General features: G+C 39.7%; 1 protein-coding gene across 4 annotated transcripts in view; it reads right to left on the bottom strand.

The window, feature by feature from the left end:
• The window catches only part of SHROOM2 (shroom family member 2), a 116,434-nt gene continuing 92,145 nt past the window's right edge, over positions 1 to 24,289 (bottom strand). For 3 of the 4 annotated variants that reach the window (XM_062488014.1, XM_062488015.1, XM_062488016.1), the window contains 5 exons: positions 16,721 to 17,470; positions 12,568 to 13,119; positions 11,508 to 11,688; positions 6,965 to 7,237; positions 1 to 2,764 (listed from right to left, as the gene is read on the bottom strand). In XM_062488014.1, the coding sequence (XP_062343998.1) occupies positions 2,498 to 2,764; positions 6,965 to 7,237; positions 11,508 to 11,688; positions 12,568 to 13,119; positions 16,721 to 17,470 (2,023 nt within the window). In that variant the 3' untranslated portion in view covers positions 1 to 2,497. The remainder of the gene's footprint in view (positions 2,765 to 6,964; positions 7,238 to 11,507; positions 11,689 to 12,567; positions 13,120 to 16,720; positions 17,471 to 24,289) is intronic. The other variant, XM_062488017.1, reaches the window with a different exon arrangement.

Raw genomic sequence — 24,289 nt, 5'->3', positions numbered from 1 at the left:
GTCAAGCAATACCATTTGTCAGTAGGTACATGTTAAGTGTCAGGCAGGAAAGCTGTACATTTTCACTCTGGGCTGCACGATCCAAACAGTTGGAGAAGCACTGTGGGTATCTTTCACTATACAAAGAGATCTAGAATTGAGAACAAAGGATGAAGAAACAGCCATCCCCAGGATGCCAAAGGCAAAACATTAGCACCAGATTTTTTTCAAAAAGCAACAGTACAGCTATTTACAGATTTACATATAACATTGGGAGGCCACCATCTTCACGGTTCCAGGGTGAGTGATTTTCAACAGTATTGAAAAAGGAAAGGAGATAATAGTGTCTACACAACTGTTCTGTGAAAAGGATAATAGATATAGCTTTCACAATATTGCTACCTTTTATCAGAGATCTAAATCAAAGTACTGTATACAAACACATTGTAATTATATTATTCTTCACATTTCACATACACATTTCAGAGTAACCACAATATGTAAAATTTTAAAAATGCCACATATAAAACAATGCACACTTTTCTCCAAGCTAAAAGACAAGCATAATTTATTCATGTTTAGTTTTGGGTTTGTTATGGTTAAGGGATAGGTTTAAGGACAAAGGGACCAGTTGTCCTAGGAACATAGCAGCAAATACCTGTGAGATGCCAGAAGACTACATTTCTGAACTAGGAGGAAGAAACTAAGGTCAGCTGTAGGTCTTGTAAAATAGTAGCGCCGTTTGACCTCAACTGATGCACATCAACATAGTTTCAATTAAAATTTGGTCCAGGTATACAAAGCAGTGCACAATAATGGTGTGTGGGGGGGCAACAGTCCTTTTAATGTTTGCACCTGTCTGTAAAGGAACTGGTTCCAGAGGATTTTTGCTCCCCAGTTCCCTAACTCACAAGGAATTCACTGATCAGCACTTTTCCAGTTCTCTCCCCACAAAAGAGGGGATTCAGGTAAGAAGGACAGAAAAAACTCCTGTGAATGCTGCCATACCGGAGTAGCAGGAAGAATTCTTTGCTCTCTTTTCAACAACCAATTGTTTGCATTTTCAACCTGCTTAGCTACAGACTGGCATTCATATCAGACTTGGAAATGGCTTCTGGTTGGGGAACTATTTGTCTGAGGAGAGATAAATCTTACTACTTACTACAACTTAACATAGAACTTGACACTTAAGACACTACAGAATTTCACTGCAGGTATCTAAGCAAGTCAGCATAATCCATTACTGTGCTGCAAACATGAATTAGCACCTCTTTTTAGAGCTACTGGAAATTATCTCAGTCAATGGCAGTATGAGGAGAACACAAGCAGTGATCTGATAATGTGAACTAACATCCTCTGCCCCACTTATGTTCACAGTTACAACGTAGAGTTGCTCCAAGTAATGCACAGTATTTAAATGGCAGAATTATTTCTATTGCATTTGGTAGTCTGAGAAAGAGGAACAAACAGCATTATGTAGGTCAACTTCAGCATAACTTAATTGTCTATACAAAACCATCACAGTGTTAAGCAACCAGAAGAAAAACACAAGCAATGTCCTTAACCTACATTTATTTCTATGAAGTACAGTGGGTTTGGGACAAGAAGAATAAAAACATGCATAAAAAAGCACAAGAAAGAAAATGAGCCTTCTAAATAATTTAGATGAAAAATGCTTTGAATAAAATCAGCACAGTACTTCCAGCCCATTTCTTAAATCAAGTACAACTTGGTAAAGAAAATCACTTGCATTGCATTAAGAGGGTGTATAAATATGTCTTGCAAAATTATTTTTAAAAAGGTCTTCAGCAAGGTAGGTATTAGGTGATTTGCAAGCTGCTTAAGAAGCATTTAACTGGACTGATTTTCAAGTTGTTTTCTGCAAGGGGAAAGTGCCATCCTATATACAATATTACAAAAAAGTATCTGATGCCACAGGATCAGAGTGACACTGCATTTCAGCAATCTTTATATATTAGCTATAAGATGCATACTTCCCCTATTTAATGCGTCTTTAAAAAAAACCAAAAACATAAAAACCCACTTAATTTAGAGTTTCTAAATGTGTGTGCATTCATGAATTGCTGTAGGGTTTCCCAGCAGACTGTGAAGTATCTGAACATAAAGGATGTATACAACCCGTTCTAAAAACCACTGTTTCCATGAACAACTGCCACAGACTTTGAATTTACTGAGCAGAAAGGGTAAGAGTCTCTCCTCTTTTGTGGAGCTTTCTGGAAGTTAAGCAATGAGGAACAGCTGTAGAGTCCAGCAATAAAAATGTGCTCTAAAAAATTAAATACATCATTCATAAACAAAACAAACAAACAAACAAAAAATTAAAAACCAAACCCCAAAAAGCATTATTGCTGTGGTGAGACCTATTTTTCTCTTGTGCACTTGTTTCTCTACCAGACACTCAAGGCGAGCCAAGATACCCGTTTGTATACTTGGAAACTCCCCTATTCCTTCCTTCCTTCTTCCCCATTTTTCCCATCGCTGGCTGGACTCAGTGCCCTTATTTGAGCCGCTCGGGTTGGAGGCTGTCAGTCAGACACTTCAGCTGCTCCTCCCCCAGCTTGATCTTGTCCTCAAGCTCCCGCTGCTCAATGATGAGGGCCGACTTCATTTTCACAAAGTGCTCATAGTCTGCTAAGTTCTCCTCACTCAAGTAGTTTGCCAAAATGTCGAAGACAATGCGCTCTCGACGATCCAGGTTTTCCTTCAATTCCTTTGCATCCTCATGTTGCTGGGTCAGCAGCTTTTGCTTATCCACCAATGTCCGCTTAGGAGGAAAGAAAAACAGTTAAAAAAATCACTGGGTTCATTAGGTCGGGACAACAGCTTCTCTGTTCAAATCTCAAGTCTGTTTTATCTATAGAGACCTTCCTGAACTTTAGAAAGGTGGGAAAAGAATGCTCCTTAAAATTTAGACTAATAAAATGTATTAACAAACTGATAAAAATGTAGCAAATCAATTAAAGATGCACCATTACTTTCTATTGGCCTCAAAACTATTACTTCAAAGACTCCTTTAATAGTTATAAACAGCTGTATACAATACTGTTGCCTTTGAAGAATAATTCTTCAAATTAAAACTCAGCTATAAAAAAAATTGTCTGAGCCACACTGAGCCATTGTCTGTGTATACCTTCCATACACAGCACTGGCACAGTTGTGGTTACAGAACCCAGAAGCAGACCATTTAATGGAGCAAATTGTTCTTATGCAGCTCCTGACACTGTACTTAGCAATTCTGCTGCATCCACAAGCCTTCCTGATGACACACGAAGTCCTGCAGTCTTCAGACATGAGCAAGAGTGAAAGCCGAGGCAAGACAACAGAAGGGCAAAAGGGAAGCAAAAACAAAAAAAGCATTTTTCTCCAAAAAGGCTGCAAACTTTCTGCTTTGAGCCTTCACAAGAGACAAAACAGGAAAAAGGGAGGTAGAATGGAGGAACACACAAAGAAAAAGGACAGCAGAAGACAGCAGCTATATCCACCTCCTCCAGCATCACCTGTCTGCACAGAGGACAGTCCCACCTGAATCACCCAGCTACACTCCTTTGGCAGAATATGGAGAGAAACAGGAGCATCATCAACCCAACCTATTTCAGATGTCTGCTTACAAGTGATTGCCTTTTTCCAGCGACAGAGTATGGCTGGCTTACTCTGACATCAAGAATTCTGCAGATGTCTGAACTTAATTAAAATCTGTCCCTAAGAGGTACCAATCCATAACTTCTAGCTTTGCTTCTGAGATGAATTTTCTTTGAGAATCTTTCTTCAAAAAAACATGTCCATCTTTTTAATTTGCACCTTCTGTTAAATCACACATGCTGTTCAATAAGCCTGAAGGATTCACAGAGAAGTGTTTTTGTAGGATATAAAAGTCTTTTCAAGATGGAAGTATGAGACAAAGGGGGTTAGAGACCAGTGAGCTTTAATAAACCTACCTGTCAGTTGCACATGCATCCTGTGCTGACTCTTTCTACAGACAGACCAAAGCTCAAGAGCGAAATGTTTTCAGATTTATGCTCTCAATGTACTTAAAATACACAGTCTAGATTAACTCAGGACTCAAGACAGCTATGGAAGACAAGTCAGAAAAATCACACACCATTAGAAAAAACAGATTAATCTTCCCTTGAGCTTATTCCAGTGGGAAAAAAGGATTCTCACTGCAAGCTGCAAGCAGAATTATCTGCTGCAAAGAGATGGAACTAACAGTTCTCCTGACCTCACCAGGGCAAGTAGCAGACAGCCTCAAACTCAGGAGTGTGGCTAGACTGCTCCCAGGGCAGCCTTACAGGTGAGTGCATGCTGAGCAGCAGTAACTAGCCAGAATTGGATGGATGCAAGAGGACACAAAGAACACAAAGTGCAAGCAGTGAGAAGACACTGGTCTTGCTGTGTAAGAGGAAAGGGGCTGGCAGCTCTTCAGATGAAGGCCTTTTCAGAAGCTGAACTTGAAATACCTGATACTGTTCCCTGTGGCAAAGAAAAAAAGACCTATAGCAGAGCATCTGACAGTCAAAGTATTAACTCAGCAGTCATTATTTGACTGCTTTTATTGATAAAGTTTGGTAAGCTGTTGCAGGCTCCTAGAAAGTGGAAAGCTATCAGAGCAATGTTTATTAAACAACATCTTCAAATGAAAAATCAGGTCACTGGGAATATGCTCCCCAACAATGGAAGTAAAATCCCTTTTTTTGTTTATATGGTACGTTAGGGGTTCACCACATATTATCATTTGACCTACAAAATACTAAAGGACAAACAAAAAAGCCACAAGCACCAGTCTAAATTCAACACTTCTAGATGTATTTTATAGAATTACAGAATGGTTTGGGTTGGAAGGCACCTTAAAAGTCATATAGTTCCAATCCCTGCTCTTACCAGACCAGGCTGCTCAAAGCCCCATCCAACCTGCTTTTGAACATTTCCAGAGAGGAGGGCAGGTACCTCTCTGGGCAGCCTGTTCCAGTGCCTCACCAGCCTCAGGAAAGAATTTCTTTCTAACATCTTATCTAATATCCAGCCAACCTGTCCTTTGCCTAAAGGCCATTCTCTCTTGTCCTATCACTACATGCCCTTGTAAAAACACCCTCCCCAGCCCTCTTGTAAGTCCCCTTTAGTTACTGGCAGGCTTCTCTAAGACCTCTCTGGTATTCTCTTCTCCAGGCTGAGCAGAGACAACTCTCTGCTTGTCTTCACAGGAGCAGTGCTGAGGCCTCTGATCAACTGAGTGGCCTTACTCTGGAAGTGTTCCAACAGGTCCACATATTTCTTGTGTTTTGTGCCCCAGAGCTGGATGCAGCACTGCAGGTCCCCACCTTGCAGCCCTCACTGCTCTCACTGGAGCAGAGGGGCAGAATTCCCTCCCTTGACCTGCTGGCCATGCTGCTTTTGATGCAGCCCAGGACATGCTTGGCTCTCTGGGATTCAAGTGCACATTGCTGGGTCATGCTGAGCTTCTCATCCACCAACATCCCCAAGTCTTCCTCTCCAGGGCTGATCTCAGACCCGATGGATCTCTCCTGATGATACTACAGGAAGATTGTGAGTGCATATGAAGATGAATGGAGATTAAAATATGTTAGGGATTTGGAGTTCTGTCAGTATAAATTTTAAATCAGAACACACAGACAATTTCTGACTGTCCTTACTATACCACCTCCTCACTATCGTCCTTTTCCACACCCAGCCAGTAAGCTGTTTTTATCACAGTTCTCAAACTGTGTTTCCTATGTGCACACATAATTTGGTAGCTCCCCATTAGGCAACTGCAACCACACTTAGAAAAAGTCTAATGAGGGATTAAATTTCTCCTAGAGTCAGAAGCTTTGATCTGCCCTTTAATAAGCTGTCAAATGCTTTTCCTTCCACCTCAGTCAGAGAGAGGTCTGAACAGCCATTAATCAAGTATGTTAGGGCCAAACAGCAAAAGCACAGCTGCACATCAGTCCCAGTACTTACTTGTTCTTATGTGTGAAATAATGCAACAGGCTGAAGAAACAACATGAAGCCACAGCCCACGGAAAAAATTCTATTACAACACTTAGGTGGACTGTTGGCACTTCATTCAGAGCTACAAGCCAAAAATTCTACTTCACAATCATTTAACCATAGAAGCTAAACTCACTTGAAACACACACCCCCTCCACACTCTCTATTTATTTTAGTCTAAGTTTCACACAGATCTACATCTCTCCTTTGGTGCATATCTGTATTGCTATGTATCTCCTTCCTAGGTACAGCCTGATGGGATTTGAAGTTAAACAAACTGCTGCAAGCAGAGATGGGATCCAATAGGTTAAGAGCATCTTGAATGCTCCTGAAATTTTCACTTCTGCTGAGAGTCCTCCTTATCACTGCCAGGCTATTCTGCTTGGGTAAAACATGTTTCCTACTGAAAAATTATTTTCCCATGTCTCCCCCTGTTTCCCCTAACACTCCCCCACCCCCCCATTTTTTAAGGCTTGTCCATCTGTTGTTTCTTGCTCTTGCACCTCACTAGGCATTGTGGAAGAAAGCTGTAGTAGATGAGAAACATTTTCTTTGTAGCAATCTTATAAATTTGTATCAAGATCCTCAGTGAATATAAACAAGTCTGCAAGCTTTCTGCATTACAGTACAAGCACTCCTTTTCACATCTTGAATTGTTACAGCATTTTTGTTTGCCTCCTATTCATGCTCTTATCAGTAGATTCCCTCTTTCTTTCAATTTTTGTCAAGAAGTCTGTTTTCTAGTAGGCTGCACCCCAAACCCACTTTTTCTCAGAAAGCCACTTGTAGTTCCAGTATTCCAAGAAAAGAAAGCAAAGAGAAAAGTTTTAAGAAATCTAAAAAAAATTGTCTTATGACATTTATCCACACACTACTTCTCATGCTGAGCACTGGAATTTAGATAAACAAAACCAGCCAACCCCCCCCTCTCAGGAGCTTCCCTAAATGTAGGAATATTATTGTTGGCCCTTCTCACCCGCTCTTCTGAAGAGGTGTTGTCATCCAGGTTATTGAGGGCATTTTCCACCCGGGCCAGACGACCAGACAGTGACAGCAGGAGGTTAACCACTTTGTCCAGGTCGCCAATAAACATCTTGAATTTGTCAAACTCATTTGGTTTGCAGACTTCTTTCACAATGGCCTCTACCTCCTCCCCCAGGATATTATTTGCTTGGATGTCTTCCAGAAGTGTCTCCCGTGCTTCTCTCAATACCTGCAGCTTCCGACTAATGCTGTCAATAAGTTCTTGCTGTGGAATATAAAGGGGATAAAAATGTATTAGCACTACTAGATTTTTCCCTACTTCTGAGAATCATGTCAGCTAGCACTTTAATATATTTCAAACTTCTGTGAGGTTTTGACAACGAGTGCATTACAAATAAATACATGCCTGTGTCAAAGGTCTATGTTGTTGTAAAGCAAATTACCTTTGTGGAAAAAGATGAAGGCTTTTCATCCTAACAACAAGCTGTCCTGCTGCTTCTTTGAGCAGTTTCAAAGCCTGCTATGAACAGCAGAAAATACAGCACATGGCTGTCTCTCTAAATATCAGGTCCATAACACCTTGATGAAGAGCTACACTTAGGAAGACACACAGTACTAGAAAAAAAATCCTGTATTTTCCACATGATGCTGTTAAAACTAGGCCACTATCAAGCTTTCTTTTCCTTTCTGCATAATATTAACATTCCTCCAATAGCAGTCCTTCCACTCTCAGAAAATCTTAGCATTAACAGCGCCTTACAACATTTCTGTAGGGTAGTTATAATCCCTATGGTACATGGAATAAAATCTACTGTATTGTACAAAGCAGCTCTGTGCAAAGTGGCTCTGCCAAAGGACCAAAGAAGCATCACTGTCCCAGGCCAGGTGAATACACAAGCTCACTTGAAGGTCCCCACTGTCTGAGGTGCACTTGCACGTCCTTAGAAAAGCATGTCAGGTGCAGAACCAGCAGAAACCAGACCAAGAATCCAGATCTCCCTTGATCACCTGTGGTCCCTCTGTGCTACCTCCCTGCATTTGGACAAGAGGTTTGTTTCTTACATGCCCATTAGCTTTCACTGGTGCACAAGTGGTGTAAGTTAGTTCATCCAGCTGCCAACTTTGAGATAATTCACACCCTACAAATGCCTCATTCATTTAAATGTAGGTTCCTATTTGGTATTCAGCTAATTTCAGGTACGAAAAATTTCCAGAGCATTCTCTAAACATACACCTCAGTGCAAATACTGAATGAAAATTACATCCTTTAAAAGAGTCATTATTTCACAGTACCCCTAGCTTTTTTTAAAAAATTAATCATTACATTCTTTAGGAATGCTGCTTTCTAAATGCAAATCTGATTACAAGCCTTCATGATTACTGAGAAACATACTGATAGCAGCTGCTGCTCACAGAGGCCACTGAACAGTCATTGCCAATTTATTTTGGGAACAAAACCCAACACAAAACAAAGTCTGCCATCCTAACAGAAAGCAACTACACCGTGAAAATGTTAACAGCCTTTTTGAAAGTAGAAATTCAACCCATGGATTATCCACACTGCTTTTTTCCGTTTTGATTTAATGTCCTCAGTCCCAGTTAATCTGGATCTGAGTTATCTGTTAGCCTCAGTGCCCAAAAGATTAAGGTAGTAAGCAGTTCTACAGACGCCTGCTTTACTGACTGATTAATCTGCAGGATTTGATTTTTTCCCCCTTCTCTCAATGCAACTGCAGTTTGATTTGGATTATGTAGGTCACAGTGCTACACTCTCATTTCCCTCAGATGACATGCACTGTGTGCTGCTGTTTCGCCATTTGAAACAGCAGGGTACTGTGGTGCTCTGTTATTATCTCAAGTTTTTTCACTTCTGCAGCTGTACTGCAACTTTCTTTAATTACAAAAAAAAGCCACATGGCTCTTCAGCATTTACTGATCTGGTCTGCCAGTCCAGATCAGCTCTCAAGTTTCCTTCTTTAAGAAAGATGCAATTTTCCCAGTAATATCCCCTGTTTAGTAACATCCCAAGCAGCTGAAGCTAACCTCTAAAATAACAATTTTTCAGGTGAGAAGGCCATAAATACTAAGACTGTCCTATCTATTAAGAATTGGATTATGATTACTGATTACTTTGTACCCAGATGAAGCAGCCTCTGCATGCAGCAACTGTGAACTCACGACATTCTTTTACTAAACAGCAGAAAACCTGTATTATGTTCACTATCTATTGATCCAGAAAAACTGCAGTCTGCATCTTGAGACTGGCAGATGAATAATTTATAGCTGTGAATTCTGTACCAGTACACAAGAAAACAAAGTCATTCTTGCTGATCTGACTAGCAACACAGAAGGTGGCTCAGCAGAGCACTGCTCAGGTGGCTCACTGCTTGGCATGCTTTTATGGAAATGATACTATGCTTTCAGCTCACCACCCCATTCCTAAGGAATTCAAATAAAAGATAAAAATTGGTATACAGTAATTATTTTTGCACTCTCCACCAGCTGCTGAAATTTTCCTAAGGACAAAGGGGAAGCTTCCTACACAGCCATGCATGGATTTTCCTTACTACAAAAAAAACCCTCTTATAGCATCTTCAAAATCTGATCACTATTTCATAATTGTGGTAAACCTACATTAAACTCTACATAAGATACACACATTCAATTCCTGCTAGCTGGGAATACAGGGACTGGCTCAAAAAATCAAAATAAAAAAATACAAGAATTAACAGCCCTATATGAAACTCCAGTACTTATTTCAAAAGAAAAAATATCACCACACATTTCTGGTTTGCAGAGCAGAGAATGACAAATACAGGAATCATTCCACAGTGGACTGCAATTAAGATATCTCAGAACTACCATTTTCCAGGGATTAAGAAACAGGTTCTGGGCATGCCCATCTAAAACTACTGAAGTCATAAAGTATGTTATTAAAATGTTCAGGTCCCTAACAATCCCTTGTTAAACTGTTGCCAGATATGAGAAGCTGGACCAAGCTCTATCTTCTGTCCATTTAATAAAGATTCCTTGACCCACTTACAACGTATTTCATATGTTTTCTGACAAAATTTATGATGAAAGCCCATTGAACTGAGTGCTCCATCTCCATGTGGAAGAGCAGGGAGAGAAGCAAGCAGCAGGGTGTGTGTGCTACAACATGTACTTAGAGGACAAGATGGGAGGGTTCTGCTAAAAGCGCTTTGTGAAAACCTTCCTGTCTCATACGATTAGTGGCATATACTGAAGCTGGGGGATGGATGGAGAAATATGAGAAGAGTAAACATGATTTTCCTGTTAAGAAACCAACAAAAGTAAACAGCACCCTTGCTTATAAAAGTTTTAGTATTTAGTTTGTTGGGCAAACAAGGAAGGTTTAATTTTACCTCCCTCCTACTCTGTAATAAATGAGAATAAAACTAATTCTTGCAAAATCATGAATGTGACACTCACGTGTGGCACCAGATATAACCAAATTATTTAAAATGAAGTGAAATCCTTAATTTGTCTAAGTAGTACAGCTGTTGGATTCAGCAGCTGTGTAGCAAGAGGGTGAGGAAGGGTTTCTGCTGCAGCCACACCATTTATTTGGGGCTGGATTATCAAGCACACCCTGGCAGCTGATTTTTAAGCAGAGAGGTGACTTGGACAGAAAAGGTTTGCACAGCACTGCATTAACTGGCTTAGATAAACAGAGTTAAACTACATCACTTTACTTGATCAAACACAACATTTCCTCCAGCTTATCCATTCTGGCAACAATGATTAAAATATTTTGTGCCAAGTTACCAATGAGATGAATGCAATGATTTCACTGCAGGACAACACTTTTTCCAACCACACAAACATCAGATCATCACTGTAGTATCTAGGGAATTATGGTGACCTTTGATCAGAAATAAAACATCAAAGGATAGGGATGAATAGGAAAATTGTTTCCCTCCCTTGTGACAAGCAACTTCATTGAATACACTAAGCTAATTAGTTATCTCCCACAATCATTATTTGGGAAACAGGAGAAATAGTTTGCTGCTCACGGAAACAAAAGGGGAGGAAAATAAAAAGGAAAAAAGAAAAAAGAAGGTGTGTGTATGTTTCTTCTCTCTCAAGACAAACCCAAATCCTGGACCTAAATTTCAAAAATTTGGAACAATTAAAACCACCATCAGTTTCAGTGGGATACATAAGCACTACTGTTTCTTTTTACATAGTGAGAAACAGAGAAGGACCTCAAATGAAAAATGCTATTTTAAAATGACCTCCTCAAGACTTCTCCCCGTGAGACTTTCCAAAACATTCAACAAGTTGCAAGAAGCGCCTAATACGAAGTTCCTAAATTCACAGGCGTACACTTAACTCATCCCCAAAAACAAACAAAAAAAAATCCCCCAGAACCAAAAGAGGCTGATTTTTTCCAACTGATCCTGTACATCTAGAAGGCCTTTTTTTGAGGGGTGTTTAGTCAAACATATTCACAGTTAATGTAATGAACAGAACTCAGACCCTGCCATTACACTTTCAGAAATGTCTTTTACCTTCTTCTCTGACAAGTCATGATCCAGTTCATCTTCAGAATCATCCTCACTCTGCTGCTGTTGCTGCTGCTCCTGCATGTCCTTCATTTTAATCAGCAGCTCTGCCTTTGGTGCAGATGTGCTGTAGTAAGTAGAATTAGTTGTCAGGGAGATGGCAGATGGTGCATTCTGCTCCTCTTTCCTGGGAAAAAGTCAAAACTTTCGTTAAGTGCCTTGACACTGTAATCAGTGAAAAGAAAGGAGAATGTTTCAGAGCCATCATTTCACCAAGCAAGCAGGGGGTTCAAGAGAAAACCATTACCTACGTAAATAAGATAAAAAACCACTGTGAATAAAATCTATACGAATTCAGTACACGCTCAGCAAAAGCTAAAACTGAAATCATGAAGAAGATCATACACCATTACAAGAATTGAAAGGCATCAAAAATATCATATCTGGAAACTAAAAGGAAAGTTACATTTTACAAAGCAGTGCAAAAAATCTCAGCATCGTAGGCAGTATCCTTTTGGATTGGGATAGTACAATGTAAGTATTAACTTTCTGATTAGGGAATTATAAACAAACTTCTTGAGAATGATACAGCTTATCAAATAATTTGTATCAAGAAAACAAAAAACCACAGAACATCAACATGGATGGAATTCATTCTTTCTTTGATCTTATTCACGTCTACGAAATGACTCATGCCCACTTCAAGTTGTCTTCCTATATTTTCATCACATAAAAAAAGGCAAGAATATTGTCATTTCTCTATCCAGATACTAGACTGGATGATCTTGGTAAAATATATAATCATTATTAAATGGCAAAAGTTAATTGTTTCTTAAGTTGTCAAAAATTGGCTTTCAACCCTGACTTGGAAAACTTTCATATTGTACAACACTTGTTTTTGTTATTAATGGCAGCATTAGTAGTATACAGTTGACTACTATTCTATCACAAATCTCAGAAAAGACCCTCAACAAAAGGAAGACTCACCTCCAGCCCCCATGGAATACTCACATACTCTGAATAGAAGCTTACAAGGACATACCAGCTTACAGAAAGTAATACTCACTTCTCTTCTGAAACTTTTGGAGAGGGAACTTTTGGCAGAAGCTTCCTGCGCTGCTGAGCTTCTTCTAGGAGATGTTCATCTTTAGGGAATATACCAACCATGAGATCCATTGTTGTTTTTATTTTCACATTAGGATCTAGTATGTCTGCTAGAGATTTATCTCTTCCCACAATCTCTCTGGCAAGTTCTTCTGACTTCCAGTCTTCTAAGGTCTTTTCTTTGGCCTTTACATAGCTGGATGCTTGTGTGGCAGCACTGCTGTCCTTCAAGTTGCTCCCAGGTTCTTCAGCTGGTTGAGGGTCAGCTGATTTGGTTCTGGTTTCTGGCTCTGGCTCTACACCTTGCCTGGTGTAAGCACAGAATCGTGAATAGGATTGCTCAGAAGTGCTGAGTGTTTTAATCTGGTCCTTTTCCAAACCACTGGGTAAAGCAGGAGGCTCCATAGTACTGACAAGACTCTGCCGGCTCTCCTTCTCTGCACTGCTCTCAGAATGAACTATCTTGATGGGAACCATTTTCACTGTAGTATTGTTGTCTATAACCCTTTCAATTCTGGAAAATAAACAAAATTCATCCTTAGAAATGGAAGAATCTTAAATATCAATTCATATCTGCAAATAAGAGGGGAAGCCCAAAAAGACAGCTAAGAGAGTGAAGTAATGGACTATTCCTAGCACTGTATCTCAAGCACTAAATCTACATGTTCTTTTCTGCCCACAAATTTTAAATAATATTATTAGTTCATCTGTAAGATACCCTAACATCAGCCTTGTGCAATACACATGATACAGGACTTCCAGTCTCAGCAGCCAGGCCCCAGATTTCAGACAGTGCTGCTGAGCCTCCTTTTAACCCTTTGCTGCCACAGGCACAGAGGAAAGCGTGCCCTCAGCCCACCCTCACTGCCTCACACACATCCAACACTGTCCTTGCCTTCTGGCCTGACAGGCAGCTGAGCTGCCTGGAGAGTCTGTGATGCCCTCACAATTCTCAGCTCTTCCAAGGGAAGAGGCAACAGACCAGATGGGAGCATCCCACAGGCTAGGTTTTTGCTGAGCTACAAGAATAACAAAGAATCACACATGGGAAATCTGGAAATCATTCAAAACTTAATTACATGGTTAAAAAAAATCATTTATAAAGTTTCACATATGACACAGAAGCTTAATAAATAGATCTCACCGTAGTGTCCTAATTTTCCACTTAAAGAAGAAAAACCAGTCATTGAAGAGGATAACATACAATTCTGGATATTCTTTTCAAGAGAAGCTTGCAGCAGAAGTTCTGTACTGCCACCTTAGCTATTCAGTAAGGAAAGCTATTTAAAGCAGAGGCTAACTTAGATTTTTAAACTGGACAACAACATGTTAAATAACATTACAGAAACATCTGTACTGTATGTAAACCATACAAGAAACTGAAGTCTAGTTTAGTGGTTCTGAGTCTGCAAAAAGTTAAAAATTATTGTCATAATGTGGGTTTGGAACCTCTACAGCAAGGAAAGAAACATTGCCTACTAGCTAAAATATCTGGTTTCATCTGGCTGGGTAGCTTGCTGCCTTTCAGATAAGTGACCAAGCCCATACTACAGCCCTTTTCCTCTAAGTGTGGGTGTGACACTTTCCCTAAAACATGCTTATTATTTTCTACTTTTCCACTGTTGGTAACAGCAGAATCTGTTTGACTTGACATTTTTCAGAAGTTGTATCTTATATTTTAAAGGTTTATGGTCTCTGAATGAACAAGCAGCCCCCCAGTAGATATTTACTTTCCACAAGTGCTTTGTAGACATGCTTTGACATACTGATCCAACTCCTGGGTCAGGTTTTCCAACCCATGCTGAACCTCCCCACTCCCACTTCGTCAAGCTGTTTTCACTCAAGGGGACTGTCGTTTTAAAGATATCACTTCTGTGCCCACTGCTCAGACCCAGCTCCCTATCTGGGACTCTCTTCCTGACTGCAGCAGAGCTGAGCAGCAATCAGCCACCACACCCCCAACCCTTTCTTTTGCATATTTTAGTTACAGCCCACACATTTGAAACTCCACTAGAATGTGAAAAGGAACATATTTTGGAATTTGGGGAAATGTAAGATGAATGCATAAATGTATGGGGGGCAACTGGAAAATAAGTGAGCTAAGTGTAATTCTTCACCTAAAATGCCCAGCATCTGTTTTGAGACTTTGAGTACATTCCTCTCAGCCTAGTCAAATATTTTCCAGAAATTTAAGGCATCATTAAAATGACTGCTCTCAGTAAAAGCAAAGACAGTTCAACACCAGGTGTTTCAAAACTTATGTTTCTGCAATCACTACCCTCATGATTTCTGAAGGCTTTCCATTTGTGGAAAGGCAGCATGAAATTTTGACTTGCACCAACTCTGCTTGTGGACATTCCGAAGCTTCAACCCAACTCCAAACTGTCCCTCCTTGACCTGAGTTCAGGTTTAGTGGAAATCTATGGATGCACTCTTTTCAGCTTTGTTGTTGCTAAACAGCTGTATTTGGCAATAGCTGGGTTGTGTACACCATCAGTATTTCCCCCATGCATTATTCTACCTGAACCACTGTGGGAAAGCCTACACACACACTCACCTGGGCCTGTTGATGAACAAGACACTTCTCTTAAAAGAGTAGAAAAGCTATAAACTAACATCATCAAACATGAGCTGCCCTTAGCATGCAAAGTGGCATGTCCAAAAGTTCATACGCAATGAGTCAATAGAAATGGTAAACCAAATCAGATTAACTATGGATTAAGATAAATCTATGTAACATATTTAATTCTTATAAAATAAATACCACATAAAGTTCTGAAGTATGGCTGCCACGCTTGTCCTTTTTGGCCAAACCTGCTTTAGTGAGTAATTTAATTATTAACTGGGGACAATATATTGTGTGCCAGTAGGAGCTGTCTGAGCCTAAGAATTTAAAATATTAGCAAAAGATTCACAGGGTAAGTATTTTATCATTCATTTTTATCCATTTATATGGACATATAATTAGGCACACCTCAGTGCTTATTTCAACATTAAAGCTTAGCAAAAAGGAAGGACAAATGCAATTGGCTTTCTGCACATCTTTTATATCCATTTATAAAGTAATACATTAAGGAAATCAAAGCAAAATATTAGGGAAGTCATTATTATCATCTACCTTAGCACATGGATTCTAGGGTTCATATGACATATTGCACTTTTCATTGCAAATTATATTATTACTTCATGTTAAAAACACTGCAGAATGAAACCTCATTTTTTCCTCCACTTGTAAGAGGAAAAACATCAAGGCTTATTTAGGAAAAAAAGTGATTCATGTTTTCATGTCATAAGGCAAAATGGAAAACAGCCTGAGTTTGTTCAACGATTTACGTTGGAGTAGAGAAAAGCCATGCCAAGTGCTTTTGCTCAGAGAAGCAACCTCTGCATGAATTCAGCTTAGAGGTTTTGTTTTCCTTCTTTAACCATGAATTATAGTGCTGAAGGATTTATGAAAACCAAGATTCCTGAGCTTCCTGGAAGAGTTTGTTATCTTGTGGGAGAATAACCTTTTATGATGTTAGCAGCATATGACAGACGCAGCAATCAGTTAATTTCAGTCAGTTGTCTGAGTTTACCCTGGGAAAGGACTGAAAATCTCCTACTGAGTGTTCAGTCCTTGTCAACAAAGTGTAGAGGACTGCTCCACAGACAACCTGAAGTGCCACATTTCACTGCAAAAGCAAAATAAAACCAGCCATGATTTGGCAAATGTATATTACTCTGTGTTTTCAAAACAGATCTGCTTTTCCCTACCTACACTGATTCATATTTATATATAGACTCAAGTAGGGGACATGATGACAGGGACTTTCCTGACTTTGCCCGTACTTTCAGAGACAAATCCCTTAGAACCCTTCCCTTTTATTTTCTACTAACTACCAGGTGTAACACCTGGGCAGCACAAGTCAACTAAAAGAAACTACAGACCAGTTGAAAGACATTAACAGTACCAAAAGGAATTTTACACAAGTCTGTAGTCTCTCAAATATGCCGCAATGGCTCAATGCTTAATGAACTTGAAGGATGAGTAAAGAAAATGAATAGACAACCAATATTAAGGTCTAACTGGGCAAAAAGTGTTAATAAAATAGTAAAGGAGTTACATCTAGTACCTGGCTGGGTTCTCATCCTGTAGGGACACAGGAGGTTTATCAGTAAGCTTTTGTGGTGCAAACTGGGGAGAAGGGGACCTTGATGACTCCATGCCAGGTTTTTGAAGGTACCGATATTTGGAAGACTCAGACTTCAGGTGTGTATTTTCTTCTAAGTGCTGACAAACATTCTCTGTGGATGACACTTGCTGGAGCTGCTGTGGATTAGCACTCTTCAGTTTTCCACTGAAAGCTGCAGGGCTCTGACAGAGAGAGGATTGACTGGCAGAGACTTCGGTGGAGCTGGGGGATGAGGACAGAAAGGGCTGGCTGGCTGCTGCCAGCAGAGATTCAGAAGAGGTGCCAAGGGATGGTGCAGAATTATCTGGTTGCCTGTATTTATCTCTCTTGGGTGGTGGTGGCCTCTGAGGAGCAGGTCCACGCTTCTTGTTCAGCAGCACTGGCTCTATTGTATGGTTTTCCTCTCCTTTGCCCCAGGACTGACAGGAGTGGTTCTCGTTCAAGGTCTGTGGCTCAGAGTAGGGCAGGTGAGGCAGGCTACAATCCTTGTTCTTCTCATTCACATTTTCCTGAGAGTATCGGTAGTCGCTAGGCAATGTTCCAGACCTGCCCCGACTCTCGTGAGGCAGGACTGTAGGTTCTTGCACATGCAAAGGTCTCACAGAAGACTTCCACTTGTGGCCTAAATTCTGGTCCAGCTGATAGCTCTGCTCTCGTGGGTCTTCCCTCAGGGGCCCTGCATCAATTTGCCTAGAGAAAAGAACATGTTTTTAGTATGCTGCTGATTTATTTCCTTTGGTGCAAGGCCAGTGCACCAACTGAAGAAACCTGTGCACTAAGATCAGATCCAACATTGAACACCAACTCCTCCAATCTATGGTAACTGTAGGGCACAAAAACGTCCTGTCATGTATGGGCACACATGCTGTACCTAATCTAACGTGATGAGTCAGAACATAATGTCAGGCTAAATTAGGGTATGGAGCGCCACAAGACGTGACACAACCCCTGGGTAACCCAAGGCGCTGCAGTGTGCACAGCTTAGTTAAACGCACAGCCAAATGTTGGTAGAAAACAAAACTGTCTCCAGAAGAGGAATTCTAATACCAAAATTGAATTATCTTCTTGCTCCAAAGTCAATAACAAAGTGTATGAAACACGTTTCTTATCTAGGTGCAATAATACTTCAGTAACATTTTAACTGAATATCAGGAACTTTATTTATTAATCTGGAGGTTGAATTATTTTTTATCTGCTGAAAAATGAAACAACTGCAAACAAGATGTTTGCTGAAGCTAAAAAACTGGGAAAGGGAAAATTAGTATCTCCTGGATTAAGGCAGAAAAGGAAATTTAGAAAGGACAGTATTTTCCAGTCAGACTTATTTTAAGGTTGAACTTCTTTTGCCCTGTCAGCACAAACGACAAACAATGGCAAAAAAGGCCATATCTTATCCTAAATGTTTTTGGGCTTATTCCAGTTTCACACTCTGTCTCTCTAGTAAGGAAGGCTTTCACAGTTCCATGCTTGTCCTTTGCCACAAGAGATGCAGTACATTTGTGCTCACCAGATAAAGACAAATTGAGGAAGGAGCAGAAGGCAGGAGAAAAATACCTCGGGAGCCCCAAGAGGAGACAGGTTTGCCCTCTGCTTTAAAAGGAGGCTGAAGAGACACTATGAGCTTAGAAAACAAGCTGCAACAAAGAAGTCAAAGACTTCAGAGAGCTACTAATGTAAGTTATGCTACTGACAGTGCTGGTCTCTGTATTTTTAAATAGTAATCCTGTAGTCATGCACTGCCCAAGGCTTCTTTTGAGGTGACTGTGAAAGAGGCATCTTTCCCAGCCTATCTGTGAAATAAGGTTCACTTGAATTTTTCAATGCAAACACATTATTAACATCACTGTACCAGTTTTGAGGATGTCTACAGGCAGTTAACATCAGTGTATAGGAAAACAAAATTTGAGATAAAAGCACATAAAATAACTGTTAGCTTAAAGCCTATTATAAATGCAAGAAAAAAATTTGGAGTAATTACACACTGTATTACTATTTTAATTAAATTAAACCAAATACTTAAAATTAAGCATTGTGGGAAGACAACTGATTAGATGTGGATTCCTGAGAATACACAATCTTTCACACGAAGTGTTAAAAACCTTAAAATTTGACTTTAACTGGTAAATTTCAAATTTAACATGAAAGTGGAGATTACAATTATTCACATTCAGGTCTCTTCATACTGCTCTCATCTAAGAGTAACTGGTTCAGACAACTTCAAGTCGTCTGACAAATTCAGAGTCAATTCTCATTTACAAAACAGTATTTACTGACTCCTCTTAACAGTAGATGAAGAACAGTTTTGTGAAGTAAAACATTTTACAAAGGCCAGAAAGACCAGCACTATTCAGATTTGGTTACTTGGCATCTTGGCATCTCAAAAATCACCTCATTTTCCCTAGTGAGTTCAATGTAAGCAGAACCAGGCCTGTAAATAGATCCACTGATTTTAATGGAAGTATTTACCAAATGAAGACTGCAGGCCTTACATATGAAATACTGTGTTTTGCTAAACCAGCATGTTTCATTGTCTAGATAACCCACAAAAAGCACAATTTTCTGCTCATGAACCCATGCAAAAGCTCTTCAGGCCTCCCAATTCACCTTCACATTCATAAACCATAACAAAAAACAGTGCAACAGATGCTCTCAGGTGCACAGAAAAAATCAAGGGTATGACAAAAATGTTGCAAAGACATCAATTACATGCATTACCTCAGCCAGTTTGCAAAGTATACCATGAACTTCACATGCACATTGGGACTGGGAGTGCTGGTGGAAGCAAACAGGACAGAAAACACCACCAATCTGACACCTGTGCATATTCAAAACATGTAACCAATATATTGGTGTATATACGTATTACTCTGGCTCAGAAGCAATGAATGCTCTAACTCAGTCTCTTGGTTCTGTCACCTTCCAAAACTGAGCAAAAGGACAAAGAATTGCATCAGAGAGAAATTTAGAGATGCTGTATTTGCAAACATGGAGAAAAAAATTCAGAAATTACGCACATGACTTTGTACAGCTTCCACAAAATTAATCAAAAAATTTGCCACACAAAATGGGTCTGAGGAGAGGTGGTGGATACATTCAACACTGAAGATAAATTGCATCCAGTGTTGAGTGCATCTTCATGCAAAACATGCTTATCACATTATTTTGGAGATGTAAGCTTACTGTTCAGAAAGGAGGAAAAGAAAACAAGCTTCAAGCCCCAGGAGAACACAGTAGCAAGAACCTGCAAAGGTGTTACATTATTATCAATACTGAGAAGTCCACTAAGCTGCTTGCTATCTGTCAGTGTGTCATGTAATAATATGCCCAGAATACAGCTGGTTTGGAAATGAGGCCCATGGGTTATGCAAAGATAACATACCACTGCAAGGAACTCATCATTTATAACCAAACTTCACAGTGAGTGACACATTGGGAAACATGACAATTGACTTAATGACTATTTTCCTTCTAGATAACAAACCAGCCAACATCAAAACCATTAAACTCTTAGCTATCTTCAAAACCAAAGATTCCCCCACCCCATAATACAATGCCACAATTACCCAAGTTGCAAGAGCCTTTCTGAGAAAAACACAACCAGGACAGCTCACACCACATTCCCCACCCTGGCATGGCACATTACAGCTTTCACTGTCAGACAACTTACACCAGTCACTTAACCCCAGCTGCAAAGGAAGTGTAATTAAGAGTCTTACGTTACTGCTACAAAGTGGTATTCTGTAAGGGTAAGTCTAGTACAGGAGTCTAACATGAGCCTTTTCTACTGCACTTGTTTTTAGTATTTTGCTACAGGAGCTTTCATATATAAATGGCAGGAGGCAGAAAACCAATGTATGATTCTAATTGAAAAGAAGGAATTGCTTCATTACACAAACCAGTCCTTCACGTTTTTGAGAAGCTCTCATTTAGCAGAGCATTCCCAGAGGGGTTCTGTGTGGAGAGACAAGAGGCTGAGCACTTATCAGTGAATGCAGGAGGAGCTCTGCTCTGTGTCTTGCACTTTCCCAGTGGCCATAGCCACTCCAGCATCACTTACTGCACTGGGGGTGGGAATATGGATCTCCCTACTGGTACAAAGTATTTCCTACCTAAATGGACAAGCACATCTCTCAGTTTCCTTCTGGCTCCATTAGCTTGGGGCATACACACTCAAGACTGAAATGTAAAGGCCATGTAAAGACTAAACTGGGCAAAAACCTCCCAAGTCTCATCCCCAGCCCCCCGAGCAATAATATAACAGGCTATTCTAACAAACCAGAGAGAGGTAACAGTAATGTGAGCTCTTACATACACACATACTAACAGGAGCCTGTCAGTGGAGTCAGTGAGCATTTACAAAAATTAATCATTATGTATAGATGCCTATCAGAAGAATGACATTTTTGGTTGCCATAAAAAACAACTCCAAATCACTTTCTTCATCTGCCCCATACTCAAGATTTGACTAAATCTAGATAGAGAGATAGAATGATCTGATTGAATGTTGTAACTCAACAAATGAAAGAGATTTCAATAAATTCAATGTGTTTGATTTTTATCTGATTTACAGTTTCTTGAGAACACTTCAGGCCAACCCAAACAGTGCCACGAGACACTCCAACTTTAAAATCCCAGACTAGATGAGCTTTGCAAAAATGCATTAGCCAACATTTGAAAAATGTATCATTCGTTAAAGACCTGACCTCTGTGCAAAAGTTTCACCATAAAACATTAAGCATGGTTATGTAATCAATGATATGTCTTGCACTAACTCACTGGCAAAGGAGAGCAAATGGAGTGTCTGTTTCTGATTTAATTTAAATTCCTTCTCAAGAACTACAAGCTGTACTGGAATAAGGCCTTCATACCTGAGTATGACTCCTCTGTAAAAAGTCCTCACCTACGAAAACAAACACTCTCAAAATCAAGGCCACAGTTTTGCAGTCCCTTTATAGCGACCTTATGCAGATACTCTGCCAGAAGAGGCAGTCTCCTTCTTAGACACTTTGAACTTTGTCTTCCTGGTCTTTTCAGCACACTAGCAATAAGAATTGTACAGCCCCACAGAAAACTGGATCAAGGACCTGAGCTGGCTTGAAACAGACAATTATGTTGCTTAAAGCAATTGGGAAATACTATCTTTGCATATGACAAAATCCTGTTCATAGGCACAGATTTTGCCAATACTTTTTAAGCTATGAACTTTATGCGCTGAAACTATGGTTTCATTGTGTATTTGCCAGGCATGTGGCACATGGGATCCAAAAGCACTTCTGCAATAGTCCACAAATAAAGGGTAGTTTCTTCTATCCAGTACAGCTCTGCTTGAGACAACACAATGTTATAAAGTTAGAATGGGATGCATAGGGCAAGACTGTTGGAAATTCAGGAAAAAATCTGAGGTTTAATGCCACATTTTAATCCATACTGATAAGCACTAACTAATGCATGATGGGTGTCTTCTAGGATTTCAGAAACTTTAAAGGTTCAAAAGCATCAGCTCCCCTAAGAAGTGGCAGGTAGAAGCCAAGTGGGATATGCTGGGCTATCTCAGGTTTCACTAGATACCTGTCACTGTTTAGCCAACCAAGTACTAAACTTGAGTTCTCTCTGGACTACAACTTGACACAGCACTTCACTTGCATATAGATGTCTCCCTCCTATTAGTTTAGTTATCTGAGTCCTCATCTGTTTCTCTATACTTTTTTTTTTCAGAGGGTCCAGGACCACTTAAGTCCTTACACTGGTTTTACTCTTGCAATACTCAGGAGACACTGAAAACACACCACCACAATTTGGACATGCAATACCAGGGCACTTATTTTATCAGTGGTTCATTTTTCTCATTATCTCTATCTGCTCTCACTACCAAGACAGTACAGCACACACTATCCATCAGATAGTGTCACATGAAGCATATTCCAAAGATGGTAAATGAGAGCTTTATGAAACTACTTAGAAATCTTAAAAGATAAATGCAGAGAATAAAAGACCCTCTAAAGAAACATGATGGCTGTACCCTAACAGTCATGCCATGAAGAAGCACAGCATATAAGCATATAAAGAAGTAGAGCTGTCCACTGCCTTGGTCTGAAGAGACAGATGATGGCAACTGGCATCCAAGAAGCACTGCTGAAGCAAAGGGTCCTAAAACCAAAGCACGAGTTAAGATGAAAAGAATAATGAATACTGATTGATGAGAGAATGCTTTCTCTCTCCCTAGGGGAAAAAAAGAAAAGGCCTGTTAGAGGACAATAGAAGGTACAAAACCAGCAAGATATTTCACAAAGTATATCCCACAGCACATCACTGGTACACTACAACCCATTTATCATGGTATGAGTGTTGGTTACCCATTCAGTTCTGCCTCTTAAAGCCTGTTATCATTATCTGTACCTCAATGGCAGCTATCCGTTTAGTCAGTCACACCAAATACAGCTTAGTTGCTGCACCCAATGTGATAAAGCAAAATGTCACTCTACCTTAACTACCCTTGCATTATCACCTGGCTTTATCACAGAACGAAATATGGCAATAGACACTGCCTGCCAGTCCATTGATCCCACCAGAATTTCTCTCCTGTCCTGCCTGCATGGCAACATACACACTGCAATGAGTTTTTGTCTCTCATTCTCTCAAAAAATCTTCTCTTTCCCCATGAAAACCATAAATAAATAAATAACAAAGAACATATCCACTCTAATTCTTCAGTAAATAAACAAAGTTCTGTTGATGGATGAATGTAGGCCAGTCATGGGCAACAGCAAAATAGGCCCATAAAAATAAAATCTGATTAAAATTATATTTCTTGTAGCAACACAAGGGGCTTTATGCAGAAGGGAAGAATCCTGTGGGAAAAGGCAGAGGGAGCGATGCTTTCCTTTCCTCAGTTCAGAAAACAAAAGCCCCTCCTCCATTCTGCTGCACATCAAAGATAAACAATAAAAAATATTTTTTGTGGCTGTGTTCTTATTGCTTTATCTATTGCATGCCTCTCCTAGCTCACAGGGGATTTACCTGCATGGAATTAAAATTACTTATACTGAAGTCAACCAATTAATGTCTTCAGTACTTACACATTGAATTCAATCATCAGAATATCCCAACAGTATAACAAGAACCATCGTATCACACAAATGGCAACCATTGCAGAGACAAAAGACAATATTTTTCCAACACTGTTAACAAGGAAATCACAGTCATATGAAAAAAAAAGCTCAAACAAGAATGATTGTTTTGTCAATTTACTAAAAAAACCCCTACATTCTAGTTGCTACTTCTTTGATGCTTTTTTTATTTAGACTTTTTTGTCCTGATAATGCTGTTGCTATTTTCTTGTTGCTATTCCTACTGAAAACAGCAGTTCTTTCAGCTGAACAAGAACTAGGTAACAGAAGATAAGCTATAAAATGAAACACTTTGTGAATAACAACTAGGTCACCTGGGATTCTCATGCATTCTCTCACCAAAAAGAACACATAGCTAGCTCATCTCTAAAGAAAAAAATCC

This window comes from Cinclus cinclus, chromosome 2 (assembly GCF_963662255.1).
Source record: "Cinclus cinclus chromosome 2, bCinCin1.1, whole genome shotgun sequence".
Lineage (NCBI taxonomy): Eukaryota > Metazoa > Chordata > Aves > Passeriformes > Cinclidae > Cinclus > Cinclus cinclus.
This window is presented reverse-complemented; position numbering and strand designations above follow the sequence as displayed.